This window comes from Chrysemys picta, chromosome 1, assembly GCF_011386835.1.
Source record: "Chrysemys picta bellii isolate R12L10 chromosome 1, ASM1138683v2, whole genome shotgun sequence".
Classification (NCBI taxonomy): domain Eukaryota; kingdom Metazoa; phylum Chordata; order Testudines; family Emydidae; genus Chrysemys; species Chrysemys picta.
In genome coordinates, this window is record NC_088791.1 from 57,931,086 (window position 1) to 57,950,066 (window position 18,981).

Genomic DNA, 18,981 nt, shown 5'->3' on the forward strand with positions numbered 1-18,981 from the left:
GGCTAGCCTCGTGGTGCAGCACGAAGAGAGAGAGCGCATTTGCGGGCCCAGTGGACACTGCTACTGAAGTCCTCCGATCAGCAGTGCAGGGATGCACCCACACCTACAGTGATGCAGCCATAAGGGGATACATCTCGGAGAACTATTGTTACTGCACAAGGTGAGTAACTTCTTTGATGCTCACCCATAACTAGGTCTTATTAAAAGATATACCTATGAAATTTGTGGTCACTATGGAATATTGAGATAATTTTTGCTAGAGTTTTAAAGGTAATATCTATCTCGGTCACTTTTGAGTTTTTAAAATTTTGAAAGTGTTGTTATTTTTCAGCCTGTTTTCCTCATGTATCGAACAGTTTATAAATGCACAAATTCACATATGTAGATTTCTTAAACATACTTGTACATAATAGTTTATTGGAAAATTAGTTTTGAAGTAATAATTATTTGGAGTTTTTGTTTTTATTGACTTATCATTGTCTGGAGAGATGCCTTGGAGAGATTTAAACAAGTCTCTTAGCACCTAACAACTTCTAAGAACCCAACTGGATCATTGCTACCCCTAGTTCCTACTGCTGTCTGGAGCTAAATTCCACAGGGTCCCCTGAGCTTACTGCCTGATCCATCCACCAGCTTTCACCCACAGCAGCATTCCTAAATTCTTCCTTTCCTGTTAGCCTGCAAGATAGCAAGAACTAAAGAATTAGCTAAGCAGCCCAAGGATTCTGTAGTGCCTAGGAACTTGCCAGGGCACTGGGAGCCAGGAGTAGGTTCTGATTTTATTCAAGTCCTTAACTTTTTGTGTGAGCAGAACTTCCTCATAGTGCAGCCAGGTAAATGCTTTTGTGTTTAAAAGTTTAAGCAGTAAAGCACTTAACTATCTCTGCTATGAAATAATATGCTTTTATAAGCAAAGAGTTATAGAGCTTGTTTGAGGCAAAAAACCCTAACCTTTCCATACAGTTCTCCTTCATAAATGTAAGAGATTCATATATGCAAATGATTATTACAATTAAGATTGGTTTGGTGAATGCAACATAGCCCTTATATAAATAACATAAGAACATTGTAACTAAATTTCTAAGCATTAAAGTGATGGAATGACTGCTTATAGTAATTAATTTATTTTAAGATATTCTGTGACTTTAATAGTTGCGTCTTGTGTCCTTTCCAAGTTTTCCAAAACAATTGTAAGTCACAACACAGCACAAGGAGTCAGATCCTTGGTTGGCATATATTGACATACAGCATTTAAGGAGGAATTTATGCTGATTTATACCAGCTGAGCATCTGGCACAAACTCTTTCAATATATTCCACTTTTATATCATGAAATTTATACATATAGCAGTGATGTGTGTATATATAGCTTTAAAGAGCTTGTATGAAGCCTCTCTGAGTGAGACTGGTCAAAAACTCAGGCTAGGTCTACACTACCCGCCTGAATCGGCGGGTAGAAATCGACCTCTCGGGGATCGATTTATCGCGTCCCGTTGGGACGCGACAATCAATCCCCGAATCGACGCTCTTACTCCACCAGCGGAGGTGGGAGTAAGCGCCGTCGACAGAAAGCCGCAGAAGTCGATTTTGCCGCCGTCCTCACAGCGGGGTAAGTCGGCTGCGATACGTCGAATTCAGCTACGCTATTCACGTAGCTGAATTTGCGTATCTTAAATCGACTCCCCCCTGTAGTGTAGATGTACCCTCAGATGAAGAGGAGCAAACCCTTGTCCTTTCAGGCCATTTCTCCGTTTCCATTGATGGAAAGACAGTTCAGTCCAAATTGGAGAGATTTTTATCCACAAAGTAAAATGAAAACACTGCATGATGAGAAACTCTCAACACTATCTGATTGGAGGCTGAATGGAGTCACCAGGTTGTCCATACCTGAACAGATCCTCTGTTTGAGACTTATGCTATTGTGTAGACAGGGATTTCTTTGCCTCTTTCACAGACACAGCATACAGTTTAAATACTTTGTATGCTGCAGATCTTTTCGCAGTGGGAATAGCGGTGCGTGGGGCAGTTTTGTTTGTTTTTCCCTCCATCAGCAGCTAACTAAAAAATGACTGTCTGACTTCTAGTCAGACTTTACCACAGAATTAAACTTTGAGTCAAAGCAAAGCATGGAAATTTCGGAGGGAGAATTTCAGAGAGAGGGTTTTATGATTATGTAAAACTAGGATTATAGAGGAAGAGGAAATATAATTTTAACTATAGCTTTAGCTACTGCAAAAGTTTGAAATGAATATAGCCATTTTCCTTTTCGTTGTTACAGTACAGCCGAAATATATAATCATAAAAAATTGAAATAGAAAAACAGCATGTTTCAGAATTAAGGCAGAATTCAGTTGACCAAAGTACTTCAAGCTTGTGTCTAATTTTAAGCATGTAGCTTTAGTGGGACAACTAAAGTATTTTGACTTCCGTAGGACTGTGCTCATGTTTAAAATATCTTGCTGAACTGGGGACCTGTATGAGGAAGATATTTCTGACCCCTAAAGCATGTATGAATATGTCTTCCTGCACTGCTTTAGATATTTGTGATGTTGACAACCATGGCAGAAGAAACAAAGAAATGTGAATTGTTCTTGGCATGTGAAAAGCTTGTCAGTTCACCTTTTATCTGTAAATATGCTTATTAAGTAATTTTCTTATGATGGCATGTAAGAAGAAAAGCTAAATTATTCACATTTTTCACAAAACCATGCTATTTATAGTTGGAATAGTTTTTCTGATAATTTTTAATGAGGCCCTTGAAAATGCACAAGGGAAGTTCTGTTTTTGTTTTTTGTTTTCCCTACTGGGAGCCTTAGCTGTGTCTATTTATATGTTAAAAAATAGTCATGAACTAAAGACAACAAATACTCACCTCCATAATTTGATATTACTTGGTATAATTTTCAGTTTAAATTTAGGAGAGGCCCAGGACTGAACTACCATAGAAACTGACTCCTCTAGAGAGGGTAACCCTCCAGGCCCATGTCACCAACAGAACATGCTTGCACTGTAGTCATATGGATTTTTCCTTTGCTTTTAAAAGCTTCTAGTACTATAATTTGAATGTTTACAATATTTAAAAGAAACAAATGAGGAATAATTAGTAAATTATAGTTAATACCTATTTCAGATTTATCTGCTTTGAAACATATTAAAATGTTCTTTTTATACTTAATTTAGTATATGATATGTATGTAATTAACCGTTCAGATCAGGATTTGTTTTTGTAATATAGAATACAAGAGAAAAGACTAAAAGTTTGTAAACTCTTGACAGCCATATACAACTTCTGTTTAAATTCTAGAAATACACTAACAGATCTTCACACAAATAGATGCATGACTACATAAATACATTCTTAGCACTTAGTAATTATATTTGTGGTGGTCAAAGCACACAAGAAATTGAATATACTAATATTCGAATCAATTTTTAAAATCTCCTGAGCAAAAAGAATCTCTGAAGCATTTTTAGCATCTCTAATATGTGTTTTTATATTTGTAAGTTGTTAGCAGCTTCTTGTAGATGCTTGTTTTTGGCAAAATGAATAAGTAATTTTTAATGGAAATAACTCCCCAAGCTTTAAAATCTATTTTAATCACTGGCTATGTTTTGAATTATTGAACTGTAGGAATCATAATTTATACAATTCAGGGTTATTTTTATAATTTGTAAAGAATCTCTGTATTTCTTATTTGAAAAACATAAGTGCTTGTACATTTACATATTATATAGGTTAAACAACCTGAGCACCGTCCCACCCTGTGCATTGAATGAGGCAGGGCTCTTGTGGAAAAAATAGTATGTGATTGTGTAATTAAAGACGAAACCATAATGTATATTCACAAGGCGGCAAAATTAAGGTTGCATTTGTCATAATTTGTTAACGACTTAAATATTTTAAAACAGATTTTTTATGCAGTATAGATGTTGTAGTTAAATGTATTCTAATATAAAATATGTTTATTGCAAACTTTCTTATACTGTAGACACATTCATTATAATATTGCCAGTTATGCATTTGCTGCACAGAGCACTACTAAGAACTATGGGATAGGTTCCCATAATCCGATGCTGCTGCAGCAGCATTTGCAGGGAATATTATGTACAGATTCAGGGCAATAGTTTACCTGAAACAGGATGACTAGTGTGGGTGCATTGCATTGTTGCAACTTGCATTGGATCAGCCACATAATATAATTCTCTAGTGTAGGCAAGACTCAAAATTAACACAGTCCCTGGTCTGAGTAGCAACCGGATACTCTCACACCCAGTTAGACCAAAACAGTTTCAGTGCATGCATACAGCTTTTCCCAGACATAATTGTGTGTGATTTCTGTTTAATGCATAGACACCTGCCAGGCTACACTGATATTTTTGTATCAGCACAGTTTGGGGAAATCCAGGTGGCTCTTCTATTCTGTATCAGCCCTTGCTGCTGACACAAAGTACACGGGTGTTTTTTCAGAATGGATTAACCCTTTTGGGAACCCAAGATTATAGGATTTCTTATCCAGATCCCAGAATCCTGCCAGCCTTTTGCTGCCTTGCTTGATGAATCCAAGACCAGGATGATAAGCAGCATTTTAACTGTCACTCCAGCAGCAACAGAGTGGTGTTTTTAGACAACTGAAGGGGAGGTGGAGATGTCATGTGAACAGCAATTACCTGAATTACATTTCCACTGTCCTTGCTGCTTATGATTTATAACCTCTGAACAGAATGGAGAATGCTACATAAATGCCTAGAATGAAGCAAGGAGGTGCTCTAGCCTGACAACCTGAATGTGGATTTTGGAAATTCACTGACTGCCTGTGTCAGACAAAGAAATCAGATAAGGATGCTCTCTGTCATTACTTTACTAAAAGTGTTGGTTTGAGGAAGAAAGATTAAGAGGTGTAGGACTCATCATTCTATAGGTTTTATTAAATGGATACAGATAGTGTGGCCCAGAAACAGTCTCCCAAATTGAAGATATAATAGAGCTCTCCATATAAAATCTTGCAATAATATGCCTATCCCAGAATCCTCATTAACGACTATTTAAAGGTTTGCATGCCTCCTGTAATTTTAGTATATAATGCCTGCATCTGTAACTTTCACTCTATGCATCTGAAGAAGTGAGGTTTTTACCCACGAAAGCTTATGCCCAAATAAATCTGTTAGTCTTTAAGGTGCCACCAGACTCCTTGTTGTTCCTGTAATTTTGTTTTCCCTTAGTATGAATCCAGTGCTCTGAACAGGCCCACCCTCAGTTTATGTAGTATTCCTTGTAGGCTAATCAAGCATGGGATTCTTTTGTTTTGAATCTTCAATTCAGGATAGCAGGAAATGCCAAATAGGGCCAAAATGTCACATTGATTATATCAACACAACAGTTATTTGCTTTTTCCATTTAAACTGTATTGTAACCCTATTGTAAATGCTAATTGTTCTAGTTGTGTGTCTCCTAAGCTTTTGAAGTATTTGCCTAGGGAAGGTGTATTTGCTTCAACAACCCTTCCAACAGGAGGAACTTTTAGGTTAAAAAAAATTATGGAAAATGGGGGTTTGCGCCTCCATTCCACAGACGTGGACAAAAATACTTCGAGGTTATGACATCTGTCTAAAGCAGTGGATCTCTTCTAGAAGAAACCAATATTAGAAATAAGAAAACTAATTTTCCCTTCTTTCTCCTGCACTTACATGTTTACCTTCAAATCCTTATCAACCTATGTACAACCTAATTATGAAGCTTATACCTATATTAGAGCTGCTGTACAAAAAGGGAGACATGAATTTAAAAATCAAAACAACAAAAGCCAGCTTTTTTGGTAGACACACAAGGTGGGTGAGGTAATATCTTTTATTGGACTAACTTTTGTTGATGAGAGAGAGAAGTTTTGAAGAAGAGCCCTGTGTAAGCTTGAAAGTGAAAGTTGCTTCAATAAAAGATATTACCTTACTCACTTTGTCTTTCTAATATCCTTGGACCCACATGGCTACAGTAGCACAGCAGACAACTTTTTATGTTGACAGGTAGACGGTACTGACCCAAACAAAGCAGAAATACAGCACTTTCCTGGAAAATATGCCACCAAGAAGAAACTCTCTCCCCATCTAACAAGCAACCTAAAAAATTCGGCAGGAAATTCAAACTATCATAGATATCCATGTTCAAGTCAAAGATCTGCTTACCATTGAACACTCAGAAGTCTCCATCATGGCAGTAAACATCTGCTGTCTTCTCTTATCCTTCCTGTCATTGCTATGTTTCCTCCAACTTCTCTTTCTTTCCTTCAGCATTAATCTTAGGCCTTGGCTACACTGGCAATTCACAGCGCTGCACTTGCTGCGCTCAGGGGTGTGAAAAAACACCCCCCCCCGAGCGCAGCAAGTGCAGCGCTGTAAAGCTCCAGTGTAATCAGCGCCTGCAGCGCTGCACACTCGCTCGCAGCACTGCAAGCTATTCCCCTCGGAGAGGTGGAGTACTTGCAGCGCTGCGAGAGAGCTCTCGCAGCGCTGGCGGCGCGACTACACTCGCGCTTCACAGCGCTGCCGCGGCAGCGCTGTGAATCCGCGAGTGTAGCCAAGGCCTTACTCTTCTCCCCTTCTGATGTACATTTGTTCCACAAGTAGCAACATTTGCTCTGTCATCTTGAGGAAATTGGCTACAAGAGCTACGTTGAGGGCTCTTTCTGTATTTATTACCCCTTTGGGGTAGATTATTCTGGGATTTGGGATCTTTGTGTTCTTCTTTCCCTTGTTTTTGTCTTGACAGTGGATATGCTAATATGTCATCAAAAGGTGCACGTATGGCCTGGCTGCCCTAAGTTTGGATGCCTTTGGCAGTGCTCTTCTCTGCTGTCATATTTGTGCTGTGATTTGCACTGTATCTTTCAGTGCAAAAAAGAAAAGTGGAACTTAAAAAAAAAATGTTCTTAGAGTTTGCAACATTACTGGAAACCTGCAGAATCGCTACTTCCTGGCCTCTGGGCAGATCAGTGAATTGTTTTATATCAGCAAGAGATGTATTAAACAAATTCTTAAAAAAAAAAAAATTTTTTCCATTCTAGCCTCTGCTGTTGTAAGCATCAAGCTTCTTGTGGAGATTCTGTAGAGTAGGTGGCTCAAGATATCTCAGAAGCTTGAAACTTATTCAGCATTTGTCACTTAGTTTAATAGTTAACCCCATAATTCTCACAACAGAAATATCAATCATATATAACTTCCTTTCTAGGTAAATTATGGCAGCCATACCAGCAGGAAGGGCCGGCTCTAACTTTTTTGCCACCCCAAGCAAAAAAAAAGAAAGAAAGAAAAAGAAAAAAGGGAGCTGTCGCGCCGTAACACCCAACACCCCCCCCGAGCGTTGCCCCGCCGAAAAAAAAAGCCCCATTGACAAAGTCCTAACTGAACTAGTGGCTCAGCAGTTTTCAGCACTGGCTCAGTTTGGTGGTGTAGATTGGCCCTTAAAAGGAATGCATTGTGGGGAGTAGAGGTGGAGTCTGGCAACCTGATTCAGACAGGAAAGAGCTGCATCAGAGAAGAGAACCAAGAATCTTTCTCTTTTCCTCTAAGAAACTTTGGTAGGGTCCACGTTGCGATATAATTTTTGACTTTGGAACTTTGGCTGATAGAAGCCTGGTTGTATTTGTTTGGCATCAGTTTAGAAAGTTCAAAGTTGAGATAGTTATTCTCAAGTTCCCTGTTAAATTTCAAAGCCATGAGTGGCTCTGCTGTCTGTCAGTGTGTCAGGAAAATAGGAGCAATGCACGTTACTGTCCTGAGATGCAGAAAGATAATTAACAGTAAAAAGTTTGTGGCTTTTTTTTTTTTTTTTTTAATTTTAACGTGTAGATAGTAATAGAATAGTCCGTTCTTCATTTCAGGTCAACAAAGACTGAGGAATAGCCAAGTCAAGGTTCTCTTTTTGTGAGATGGTAATTATACAGAATTCAGTTGTTTTAAACCTACACCCTACTGTCAGACCTGTGATATCACCATGATAGGTGCTATATAAAACTACAGATAGTATGCTCCTGTGGTTCTTCAGCATCTTCATATTGTGAACTACTGCTTCAGGTGAACATCCTTAGATGGCTCATCTTTCCGCCCTATGCCATATCTTCCCTGTTGTAATTATACTGCTTGGTTACATGGTGAAGTAATTCTAGACTAGTTTTAATTGGACAAGATGTAAAGTAAGCTTTTAATATTATGGGTAAAGCTATGTACTTTGTTAATCCCCCACACTTCTGTGCATGTGTTGTTTATTACCTATCCACAGGTGTAGGTCCTTACAGTTTTTCCTATAGTTCCAAATCTCCCTTGTTTTTTGTAATTGTCTGTGCTCAAGTTCTCTCAAGGTCTTATAGAAGTTTGAGTCTTTCCTCTCATACCGCAAGCGTGTTATCTCCTCTAGATTTTATGCTGTTTGCAAATTTTGATCAGAGTTGAATTTTCACCATGGAAACATCCAACAAAGCCATGAAGCAGCCATGTGGAATGAAAAACATTTCAGTTGGGTTCAGATTTTGAAAACTAATTGCCAATAGCAAGAAAAACTTTCTTTGACCATGGAGAGATTGGAGGAAGTGGGCTAAGCCATCAGTTTCTACAGAATTTAAGCCTTCATTAAGAAAAAAGAAAGTTTCTAGCCTTTCTGGGTTGATAAAATAACTTAGGTATGAACTAAATATGAACTGACAGTGTAATCTTCCTGAGTTTGCAGACAGACTGCTGTAGTGCTTTTCCTGCTGTTCATTGCATTATTAAGCAATTGCAGAGAGAAACAAACAAGTCTGGTCAGCTTCAGTGTTCCTGTTCAAAATCATGTGGGCAACATTGAAACTGACAAGAATCATCCCACTTCAAGTGGTTTCTTCATGTTCCCACTTGTGGGATCAAAGTACATATGCCACAATGGGAATATACAGAGACTTATGATAAAGAATTTCAGTTACATGTAAGCAAACTTCATTTTCATCGATTGCTACTAAGAAAAATTAGGAGCAGCAGCAGGGGCAGGACTTGGGGCTACTCACTAGGGAGTAACTTGGAGCTATATGTGTGGGAGTAGGCTCAGAAATGAGGCTCAGAAGGTAGGAAAGGCATACAGTGATTCCCACTGCTGTCAACACATGCACAGCAGCTAGAAGACTGAATTGTGTGATATGCATACCTCACTGAGAAGTTTCTCCCTTCCTTCCAGATAATCAGGTAGCTGCTGGGGACGGGACACTAAGTAGGGAGCAGTGGAAGATGGGGAGAGAGAATGAGAGCACCTCCTCTCTTCCAGCGGAGGTGAAGGGGAGGGTGCTACTTAATTCTTTCAGATGTAGGCTAGATAGAGGGTACGTCCGTGTCGGCGGGTAGCGATCGATTTATCGGGGATCGATATATCGCGTCTCGTTAAGATGCGATATATCGATCCCCGAACGCGCTCCCCGTCGACTCCGGAACTCCACCGGAGCGAGCAGCGGTAGTGGAGTCGACGGGGAAGCCGTGGCCGTTGATCCCGCACCGTGTGTACCCCAGGTAAATCGATCTAAGATACTTCGACTTCAGCTACGCTATTCACGTAGCTGAAGTTGTGTATCTTAAATCGATCCCTCCCCACCCCCCAGTGTAGACCAGCCCAGAGGTTGGTAAGAAAAAGAGAGTTTCAGGAAGGACTCGGGTGCAGCACTCTGATAAGAATTTTAAGTCTTTTTCTTTTCTTGGTAGCTGAAAGTAAAGATAAGAGGAAGCTGGGATTTTCACTAGAATGTCGGCCTAGACACATCTGGTTGGGACTTCCTCATCTGTTGTATAAGCCCTTGGTTAGTAGGCGTGTAGTCAACTTTTCGGGTCCTGATTTAGTTGGTCAAAAAAAAATCTAGAGGAAAGCTTAAAGTCTTGGAATAGGCCTACAAATAGCAAGGAGACTGTTTGAAGACTGACAGGTTTTACTCAGATAAAAAGCTGGTGGGTGTAGTACAAAAAACCTAGAGAGATACAGTTGGATATGGTATTGTGAGAGAAACAGTTTCATACAGCACCACAGACCACAGCCTGAGAACTGTACATACCTATTCCGGGGTAAATTCCATATGCAACTGGCTCATATACCATCTAGATTTCTTCCTGTTAACTGCTTTTCAAATTTCTTAATACAAGTTTTATTTACACTTTGTGATAAAATTAAAAAGCTGCTTTGTTATCGAAATATGTAGTCTAAATAGGCAAAATATTAGTCACTTTCATAAAGCTAATTTTCTCATAATTTTGATTAAAACAATAACCTATTTTAGTAACATAACATTATAAAACTAAAAAGTAAGTTGCAAACTTTTTTCGTTCAGAAATATGGAAGTATAATTTGTCTTTTGTAAATAAAATTACACTTTTTAAAGGTTTTGTTGCTAATTAGAAAATTAAGGTTTTTGCAGTGATAATTTGAAAATAAAATAAAGATCATTGTATTTCTGCTGTTTAGTCTAAGTAGAAATTTGCATAATACATTTTGGTTTAAATTTTCAAAAGTGACCAATGACTTTGGTTTCTTCATTTTTAGGTGCCTGACTTGAGATACCTTTAAAGGAGACCTCATTTTCAGAAAGAACTGAGCACTTGTCATCTAAAAATCAGGCAACTGTGATTGTGCACCCAAAAAATCCCTAGTCACTTTTGAAAAATTAGGCATTTAATTTTCCCATGTTTCAGTACTTTGTATGTTGTGTGGCTTTTGCTAGTGACCAGAAAGATGATAATCTACTTCCAAATTGACAAACGGATGACGACAAACTAAATTCTTTTCTGTACCTCTCAGGAGACACAACACAGAAGACTATACCCAGGAGTAGGGACAGAGCCATTCCTAGCCATTTTGGTGCCCTACGCAGCCCCCCAGGCCTCCTGGGGGGGGGCCTGGCCAGGGCCCCAAGCCTCCATGGTGGGGGGGGGGCTGGCTTGGGGGTCGGGGAAACCGCCCCCCCAGCTCGAGCCGGCGGAGCAGAGTGGGTTGGGGTCAGGTCACTCCACTTCCTGCCGCCCACGTTCTACTCTGCTCCCCTGGCTCCCCTGGGGCTGGGGAGTAGTGGGGAACTGCTCCCCAGCACTCAACAGCCGTGTGGCTGGGAGCCAGGGGAGCGGAGCAGGCTGGGGTCGGGTCTCTCCACTTACCCCTGCCGGTGAGTGCAGGCCTGCCTCCTGCTGCAGTCCTCAGGGGAGTGGGGGCGGGCTGGGTGGAGCAGGGGCGGGGGTTTTGGGGAAGGGGTGGATTGTGGGTGGGGCTGGGGCAGAGCAGGGGCTGGAGCGGCACATATGGGTAGGGACGGTCCTGCGTAGGGAGGGTAGCTTTGAGTTGCCTTTTCAGATCCTAGATTCTGTCTTTGACTTGTGACCGCAACTGTCACATTACTCTTATTACTGGTTGGGCTTCTGAATAGGGATTTTATGTTCTTCTGTGTAATATTATTGTTATATTTAATAGTAAACATGTTTAAATAATGCTACGCTTTTGAGGCAAACCAGCAAAAATCAGGAAATGTAAGGTTAAGGCTGGTCCCCCCGATCCTGAAAACACAGGCTTAATTTTATTACTAGGGGTAATCGTGTTGATATAATTGAGACTACTCATGAGCCTAATGCTAAATCAGTGGGGTAAGTTTCCTTGATTTCAGTGAACTTTGTGTGAGGCCTTATGGAAGTAAAATTCAGCATGTGCATAAGAGTCTTCAGGACGAAGGCTTGATTTTGTGCCTCCTTTGCTATCAATATTGGGAGTGAAAGCAGTCTTTAACAGGCCAGGTTTTAATATACCCTTTCTCCCTTATTGTGACCATGATGGAAAAACTAATACAAACTTACTGACCTGTTTTTATTTTATTTTATTTTTTTTGTTTGTTTGTTTTAACTTGCTCCAGGAGGCAAGTTGGTAAGTTGAATTTGGTGAAGCTGAGTAAGAAATCTAATTTCCATAGCACTGGATTTTCTTAATCTTTTGGGTTTTTAAAATTAGAGCTCAACAATATTTTTTAATTGAAAAAATATTAGAATAGTTGCCAGGGACTGACATTTGCTTATTAACTTATCCAGAACCAGAGGCTGGAAATATTTAATGTCCCTAAAAATATGTAGGCTGATTCACCATCTAGGCACCTGTACAATAGTTTTTCCCCTTGTGATTTTTAGCAGCCAATAGTAATGTATCTGAATTAGGGGCTGACGATTAATCACAGTTAACTCATGCAATTAACTCAACAAAATTAATCACGATTAATCTCGGTTTTAATTGCACTGTTAAACAATAGGATACCAATTGAAACTTATTAAATATTTTTGGATGTTTTTCTACATTTTCAAATATATTGATTTCAATTACTACACAGAATTCAAAGTGTACTTTACTTTATATTTTTATTTTTATTACAAATATTTGCACTGTATAAAAGATAAAAGAAATAGTATTGTTCAATTCACCTCATATAAATACTGTAGTGAAATCTCTTTATTGTGAAAGAGCAATTTACAATGTAGATTTTTTTTGTTACATAACTGCAGTCAAAACCAAAAAAATGCAAAACTTTATTGCCTAAAACTCCACTCAGTCCTACTTCTTGTTCAGCCAATCACTAAGACAAACAAGTTTCTTTACATTTATGGGAGATAATGCTGCACACTTCTTATTTATGTCATCAGAAAACGAGAACAGATGTTCACATGGCACTTTTGTAGCCAGCATTGCAAGGTATTTACGTGCCAGATATGCTAAACATTCGTATGCCCCTTCATGCTTTAGCCACCATTCCAGAGGACATGCTTCCATGCTGATGATGCTCATTTAAAAATATCATGCGTTAATTAAATTTGTGACTGAACTCCTTGGGGGAGAATTGTATGTCTCTGGCTTTGTTTAACCCGCATTCTGCCATATGTTTCAAGTTATAGTCGTCTCGGATGATGACTCAGCACATGTTGTTCATTTTAAGAACACTTTCACTGCAGATTTGATAAAACACAGAGAAGGTACCAATGTGAGATTTCTAAAGATAGCTACAGCACTCAACCCAAGGCTTAAGAATCTGAAGTGCTGTCCAAAATCTTAGAGGGACGAGGTATGGAGCATGCTTTCAGAAGTCTTAAAAGAGCAACACTCCGATGTGGAAACTACAGAACCTGAACACCAAAAAAGAAAATCAGTCTTCTGCTGGTGACATACTCAGAGGATGAAAATGAACATGCATCGGTCCGCACTGCTTTGGATTGTTATTGAGCAGAACCCATCATCAGCATAGACCCATGTCCTGTGGAATGGTGGTTGAAGCATAAAGGGACATATGAATCTTTAGTGCATCTGGCACGTAAATATCTTGCAACACCAGCTACAACAGTGGGTATGTCTTCACTACCCGCTGTATCGGCGGGTAGCAATCGATTTATCTGGGATCGATATATCGCGTCTCGTTAAGACACGATATATCGATCCCCGAACGCGCTCACCGTCGACTCCGGAACTCCACCAGAGTGAGCGGCAGTAGCGCAGTCGACGGGGGAGCTGCGGCCATCGATCCCGTGCCGTGTGGACCCCAGGTAATTCGATCCAAGATACTATTCGCGTAGCTGAAGTTGTGTATCTTGGATCGATTTCCCCCCCTAATGTAGACCAGCCCAGTGCCATGCGAATGCCTGTTCTCACTTTCAGGTGACATTGAAACAAGAAGCGAGCAGCATTATCTCCTGCAAATTGTAACCAACCTTGTTTGTCTGAGTGACTGGCTGACCAAGAAGTAGGACTGAGTGGACTTGTAGGCTCTAAAGTTTTACATTGTTTTATTTTTGAATGCAGGGTTGTTGTTTTTTACATAATTCTACATTTGTAAGTTCAAATTTCATGATAAAGAGATTGCACTACAGAACTTGTATGAGGTACATTGAAAAATATTTTTTTTTGTTTTTTTACAGTGCAAATATTTATAATCAAAAATAAATATGAAGTGAGCACTGTGCCCTTTGTATTCTGTGTTGTAATTGAAATTAATATATTTGAAAATGTAGTAAACATCCAAAAATATTTAAATAAATGGTATTCTATTATTGTTTAACAGTGCTCTTAATTGCAATTATTTTTTTTTATTCTCGACTGCCCTAATCTGAATGTAAAGTACTAATCTCTAACTCAGAAAGCTGGGAATTTACACTGGCAGATGATATAAAGCACTCGTGTCTAACTCCAATGGTTCTTCAGCTAGAGATCACTAAATGATTTCTGGATTCAAAGAAGATGGTAATCAGAACATGATCTAAGTTTACATATCTTGCAAAACCCCCAGAGCTAGAAATGAATGCTTTATATGACTGGAAAGATGAGGGTTTTTTTTCAGATCATATGAAAGCATAAATTCTTAGCTTTCACATTTGGAGATTAATGCTTTATCCCATTCATCTCAAGCCTTGTTTTAAAGCCACATTAGAGAATCTAAATCGTTCTTCTGGAAAACCAGTTGAGATATATTTTGGAATGTGTGGAATTATGGGACAAGTAACCCATGATTCATCACACTGTTTCCTGTCTGTCAGTCTGAATGGTCAACCATTCTAGTACAGCTTTGTGCTCTTTTTTTTAGTAATGTACACTTAGCAATGAATGTACCAAATCTCACTGTTTATATAGAAGTAACCACTTTATTTATTGATGCTATGCTGTTAATTTTTGTATTACTGGAAAACCAATTTACATAGTTATTCAGTACATCTCTCCCCATTACTTTAAGACCATTTGATCCCATGCGTTGTTCAAGACTACCTCTTGTGCAGGGTTTGCACATGGTTCTTTGACTTGGTTGTTACATTCTCTTAAAAAAAATGCATTAACCATTTAAAAAAGATTACCAGAAAATTGTTTAAAGGTTGTAAAGTGAACAAGGCTTTGGAAAACAAAATTGTCGCCTCCAATCTTTGTGTTCTTCCTGCCTGATGCATCTAGTGATGCAACACTCAGTATAGGATGCATAACAATTCATTGCTAGGGAATGGAAGTGATTGGAGCAATACATTTTGATGGTGGCTGATTATAAAGAAAAGTAAAGCTTCTATTGTGATGTATCTCTTTTGGTAAAATACAATAGAAGGAAGGGAAATCCTGAAAGTATGTAATTGTGTGGGCTTTTGTAAAGTATTAGTCTTGTTAAATGTCCCATCACTCCAGCAAAGAGTGAAGTTATTTAAAAAGGAGCTGCAGTCATTTTTTCATTTTGCTCAGAGCAGCGTTGTGAAAATGCACATGCTAAAAAGCACCTCTTGACATATGAAAGTTATAAATAGTATTTGGTTGAAATTTTGATTAAAGGGCTCAAGGGGAGGGAAAGAAGTGAGAAGCGGAAGGAAAATGAGCTGTAAGGGAAGAACTGAAATTTAAGTCCTAAAGATTGTGGGAGGGGAAATGTTGACATTTGACATCAAGTGGAAAGAAAATTCAGTTACTCATAATTTTTTGGGGTCTGCTCTTTTTCAGACATTTAAATGAAAAGGTAAAGAGCATCAGCGAGGATCTATATTTTGAAGAAATATAGAAGCAACAGTATTTAAATATAAATGTATTTTAATCAGCAAAAGCAAAGTGATATAGTTAAGATTTCTGCTAGGTCCTTAATTCACCAAATGGAACCTAAGTAATAAAGATGGTTTCCCAGCAGTGGGTCATCTAATAATACTTATCATTTACATAGTGCTTTATGTTTTCAAAGTACTGTACGTCTGATTAATCATAATTGTTTTATGCAACACCTACTCACAGCCCTTTTTAACACTTAATTTTCTTCCTCTTATGAGATTAACTTAAACCTTTAATAAAGCTTTTTATTATGAAAATTATATTGGTTGAAATGTAAAGATATGTTTACTTATTTTAGGCTCTGGTTCAGCAAGGAATTTAAGCATGGTTTTAATTCTAAGCATGTGAGTAGTCCCATTAAAATCAATGAGAATAGTCACATGCTTAAAATTAGGCCAATGGTTTTCAACTGGTCCGCAGACTTTCTAAGGGGTCCACGAAAAGTGACTATGAAGTTTCAGATCCCAGAAAAGGCATTCAGTTTTTCTGATCAATCAAAAGTATGTGAATACCCCCACCAAAACCCAGAATACCCTCACCTATAGGTCAAAACCCAGAAGTGTTGTCATTACCATAGAAGCCCACAGTTTAGCGCCCTTTCTCACACTGTGTCAAATGCTGTGCCAAGCATGTGCCTGCCCCCACTCCACCCCTTCCCCCAAGGCCCCCCCCCAACCTCTTCCCATCAAACACACAAACCCTACTGTCTCTTTATTAAAATGCCCCCCCCCCCCTTTTTTTTTTTTTTTGGTCTTTTATCTGGCAAAAAAAATTTCCCTGAACCTAACCCCCTCCCCTATTTACATTAATTCTTATGGGGTAATTGGATTCACTTAACATTGTTTCACTTAAAGTTGCATTTTTCAAGAACATAACTACAGTGTTAAGCGACGAGTTCCTGTACATTAACAGTTTGCCTTGTTACCACCAATTTGATGTATCCAGCCATGACTCTGTATAGTTTCTATTTTCCTACCCCTTTTGACATAGCCTGTCACCTCTTAAAATATCACATTCTGTCTGCATTACTGCATGAGTGATTCTAACGGAGTTCCAATAGTGTCATTTAGCTTGTTACTGAGTCTTAGCATTTTCAGTGTCCACTTGTTGAATTTAGCATATTTATATTCCAAGTATTTTCTTTATGAACCACTATTTTTAACCTGTTGATTATGTCTGTGTTGCCTACTCTTTGCCATATTATGCTTTTAATGGTAAACTATGTAAAATATTTCTGATGAAATTTCTTGTAGTAATTTGTAAATACTTCTACCTGCAGGTAATAAAAGCACATACAAAAATATGTCAGGTAACAAAAGCAAAAACTAATCCACAGAAAAAGAAAATGGGCTTAGTTACAAGGTGGCTAGTTATACTATAATTTTTAGCTAAGGAGTATTGTTGGCAAATATAAACAAATGTCATATCTAAATCATGATTCCACTTATCTGCCTGTATCACCTTTTGTCAGTCTGATTCATGGTTTTGTATTTTATACCACAGTTTAACTATTGCTTTCACTAAACCTCTTTTTCTGCAGTTGCTACTGTTTCCTTCAGCAGTTCAACTCTTAGAGGACAGGAGTGTTAGTTGCATGATAAATATTAAAAATCTTTGCTTTCTTAATTTCAGCTATCTAGAAAAGTACGAGAAAGTACATCATTTTGGGGAGGACGATGATGAGGTACAACCAGGCAATCCAAAGCCACAACTTCCTATAGGTGCAATTCCATCTTCCTACAATTACCAGCAACACAGTGTGTCAGGTAAATTACATTTTTGAGAAAAAGATAGTTGTGATATTTATTTTAATTTTCCATGTTTTAACTGGGGCACTTTAAATGCATTTACAGTGTTATTAAAAAACATCAACACTTTGTCAGTTAAATCATTATCTAACAAAAATATTTTCTCCTGTTACCCAAAAAACAAGAAAACCTCCAAATCCATAAATAATCCCAATTCCTCCAGAGTTTGGGTAAACAGATAGATAGGCCTTGAAGTGATATTCTTTGAAAATCAACAAACTCAGGATCAATTGGGCCAAGTTAAGGAGCGAATTTCAGAGTTTTCACCAATAATGGTCTCCCTGCAGCTCACAGATGTTTAAATCTGGGTTCTGCTGATCTCAATTTCTGGGTTACAACTTGAGGAGCCCGGTGGTCTATAATGTAGCCAGAGAATCCATACCATATGGGGCTCTTCAGATCAAAATGCAAATCTTGACTGGAACACAGACACAAATTTGATGCCAATACAGTCCACTTAGATTGTAAGCTCTTTGGGGCCGGGACTGCCTATTTTTGTTCTGTATTTGTACAGCACCTAGTACAGTTAGGCCCTGGGCTCTTAGGTGATATGATAATACAAATAAATAATATTGTATCTCTAAATAATTGGGCTGCATTCTGTCCTAGCTGAAGTTTAAGTGGTTTTCAAGGTTCTCCTCTAGTAGAGCGTATATTGCAATGTTCCATTCTGAAATGAATAACTAACTGGCAAGATCCATATCCAATGGGAATGGTCTCAATGTTCTGGCCCAAAAAAAATGGAAAAAAACAAATGAAATGTTGGAAAAGTTGGTTTAATGCCATGAATTATTTAAATTAAAGAGAATTATTGATATTTTACTTACTATGTCAGCCAGAATATTCATTTTATTAGTTTGGCTGCAGAACCATTGTTCTCACTTTTTTTTTTTGTCTTGGTTAGATTATCTTCGTCAAAGCTATGGGCTGTCTATGGACTTTAATTCGCCAAATGACTATAATAAATTGGTGCTTTCACTGTTATCTGGACTCCCGAATGAAGTGGACTTTGCTATTAATGTGTGCACTCTTCTGTCAAATGAAAGCAAGCATGTCATGCAGCTTGAAAAGGACCCTAAAATCATCACTCTACTGCTTGCTAATGCTGGGGTATTTGATGACAGTAAGTTTTAAGTTGAATTCTATTTTTACTGTATATAACATTTTTAATATCTGAGCAGGAAAGCTGCAAATATATTTTTGTAGCTTCTTTCAATTTTGAATAATCATCATTCTTCATTTATAGTAAATTTTAAATAATTTACTGAAGAGAAATTAACTTGATACTTAGTTTTCTTTTTTAATTATTTCATAACTTGTGCTTCACGTCAGGCTTTGAATATTAAAATTACCTTTTTATTCAGCTAGCATATATATATGTTTTAGAAACTTTATCATTTAACAGTTTAATTTAGTGAAACTTAAGAATTGGGTTTTCAGTAATATTTTTAAATTACTTGAGTTCAGTGATAAATGTTTAGCATTAGATTTCCACTTAGCCTCTGATGTCAGGACGTATGTGTTTGTTTGTTTTCCTGATGAATGCATAGGACTTTGTTGATTTTTAAAAGATGTGCATTTTGATGTAAATTACATATTA

The 18,981-nt window shown here is 38.1% G+C and overlaps 1 protein-coding gene across 2 annotated transcripts in view; it reads left to right on the plus strand.

Annotated features, from left to right (window-relative positions):
• The window catches only part of ARID2 (AT-rich interaction domain 2), a 161,057-nt gene that overhangs the window by 60,439 nt on the left and 81,637 nt on the right, over positions 1 to 18,981 (plus strand). For both annotated transcript variants that reach the window (XM_005297955.5, XM_065557432.1), the window contains 2 exons: positions 17,206 to 17,339; positions 18,286 to 18,504. In XM_005297955.5, coding sequence (XP_005298012.1) covers positions 17,206 to 17,339; positions 18,286 to 18,504 — 353 coding nt within the window. The remainder of the gene's footprint in view (positions 1 to 17,205; positions 17,340 to 18,285; positions 18,505 to 18,981) is intronic.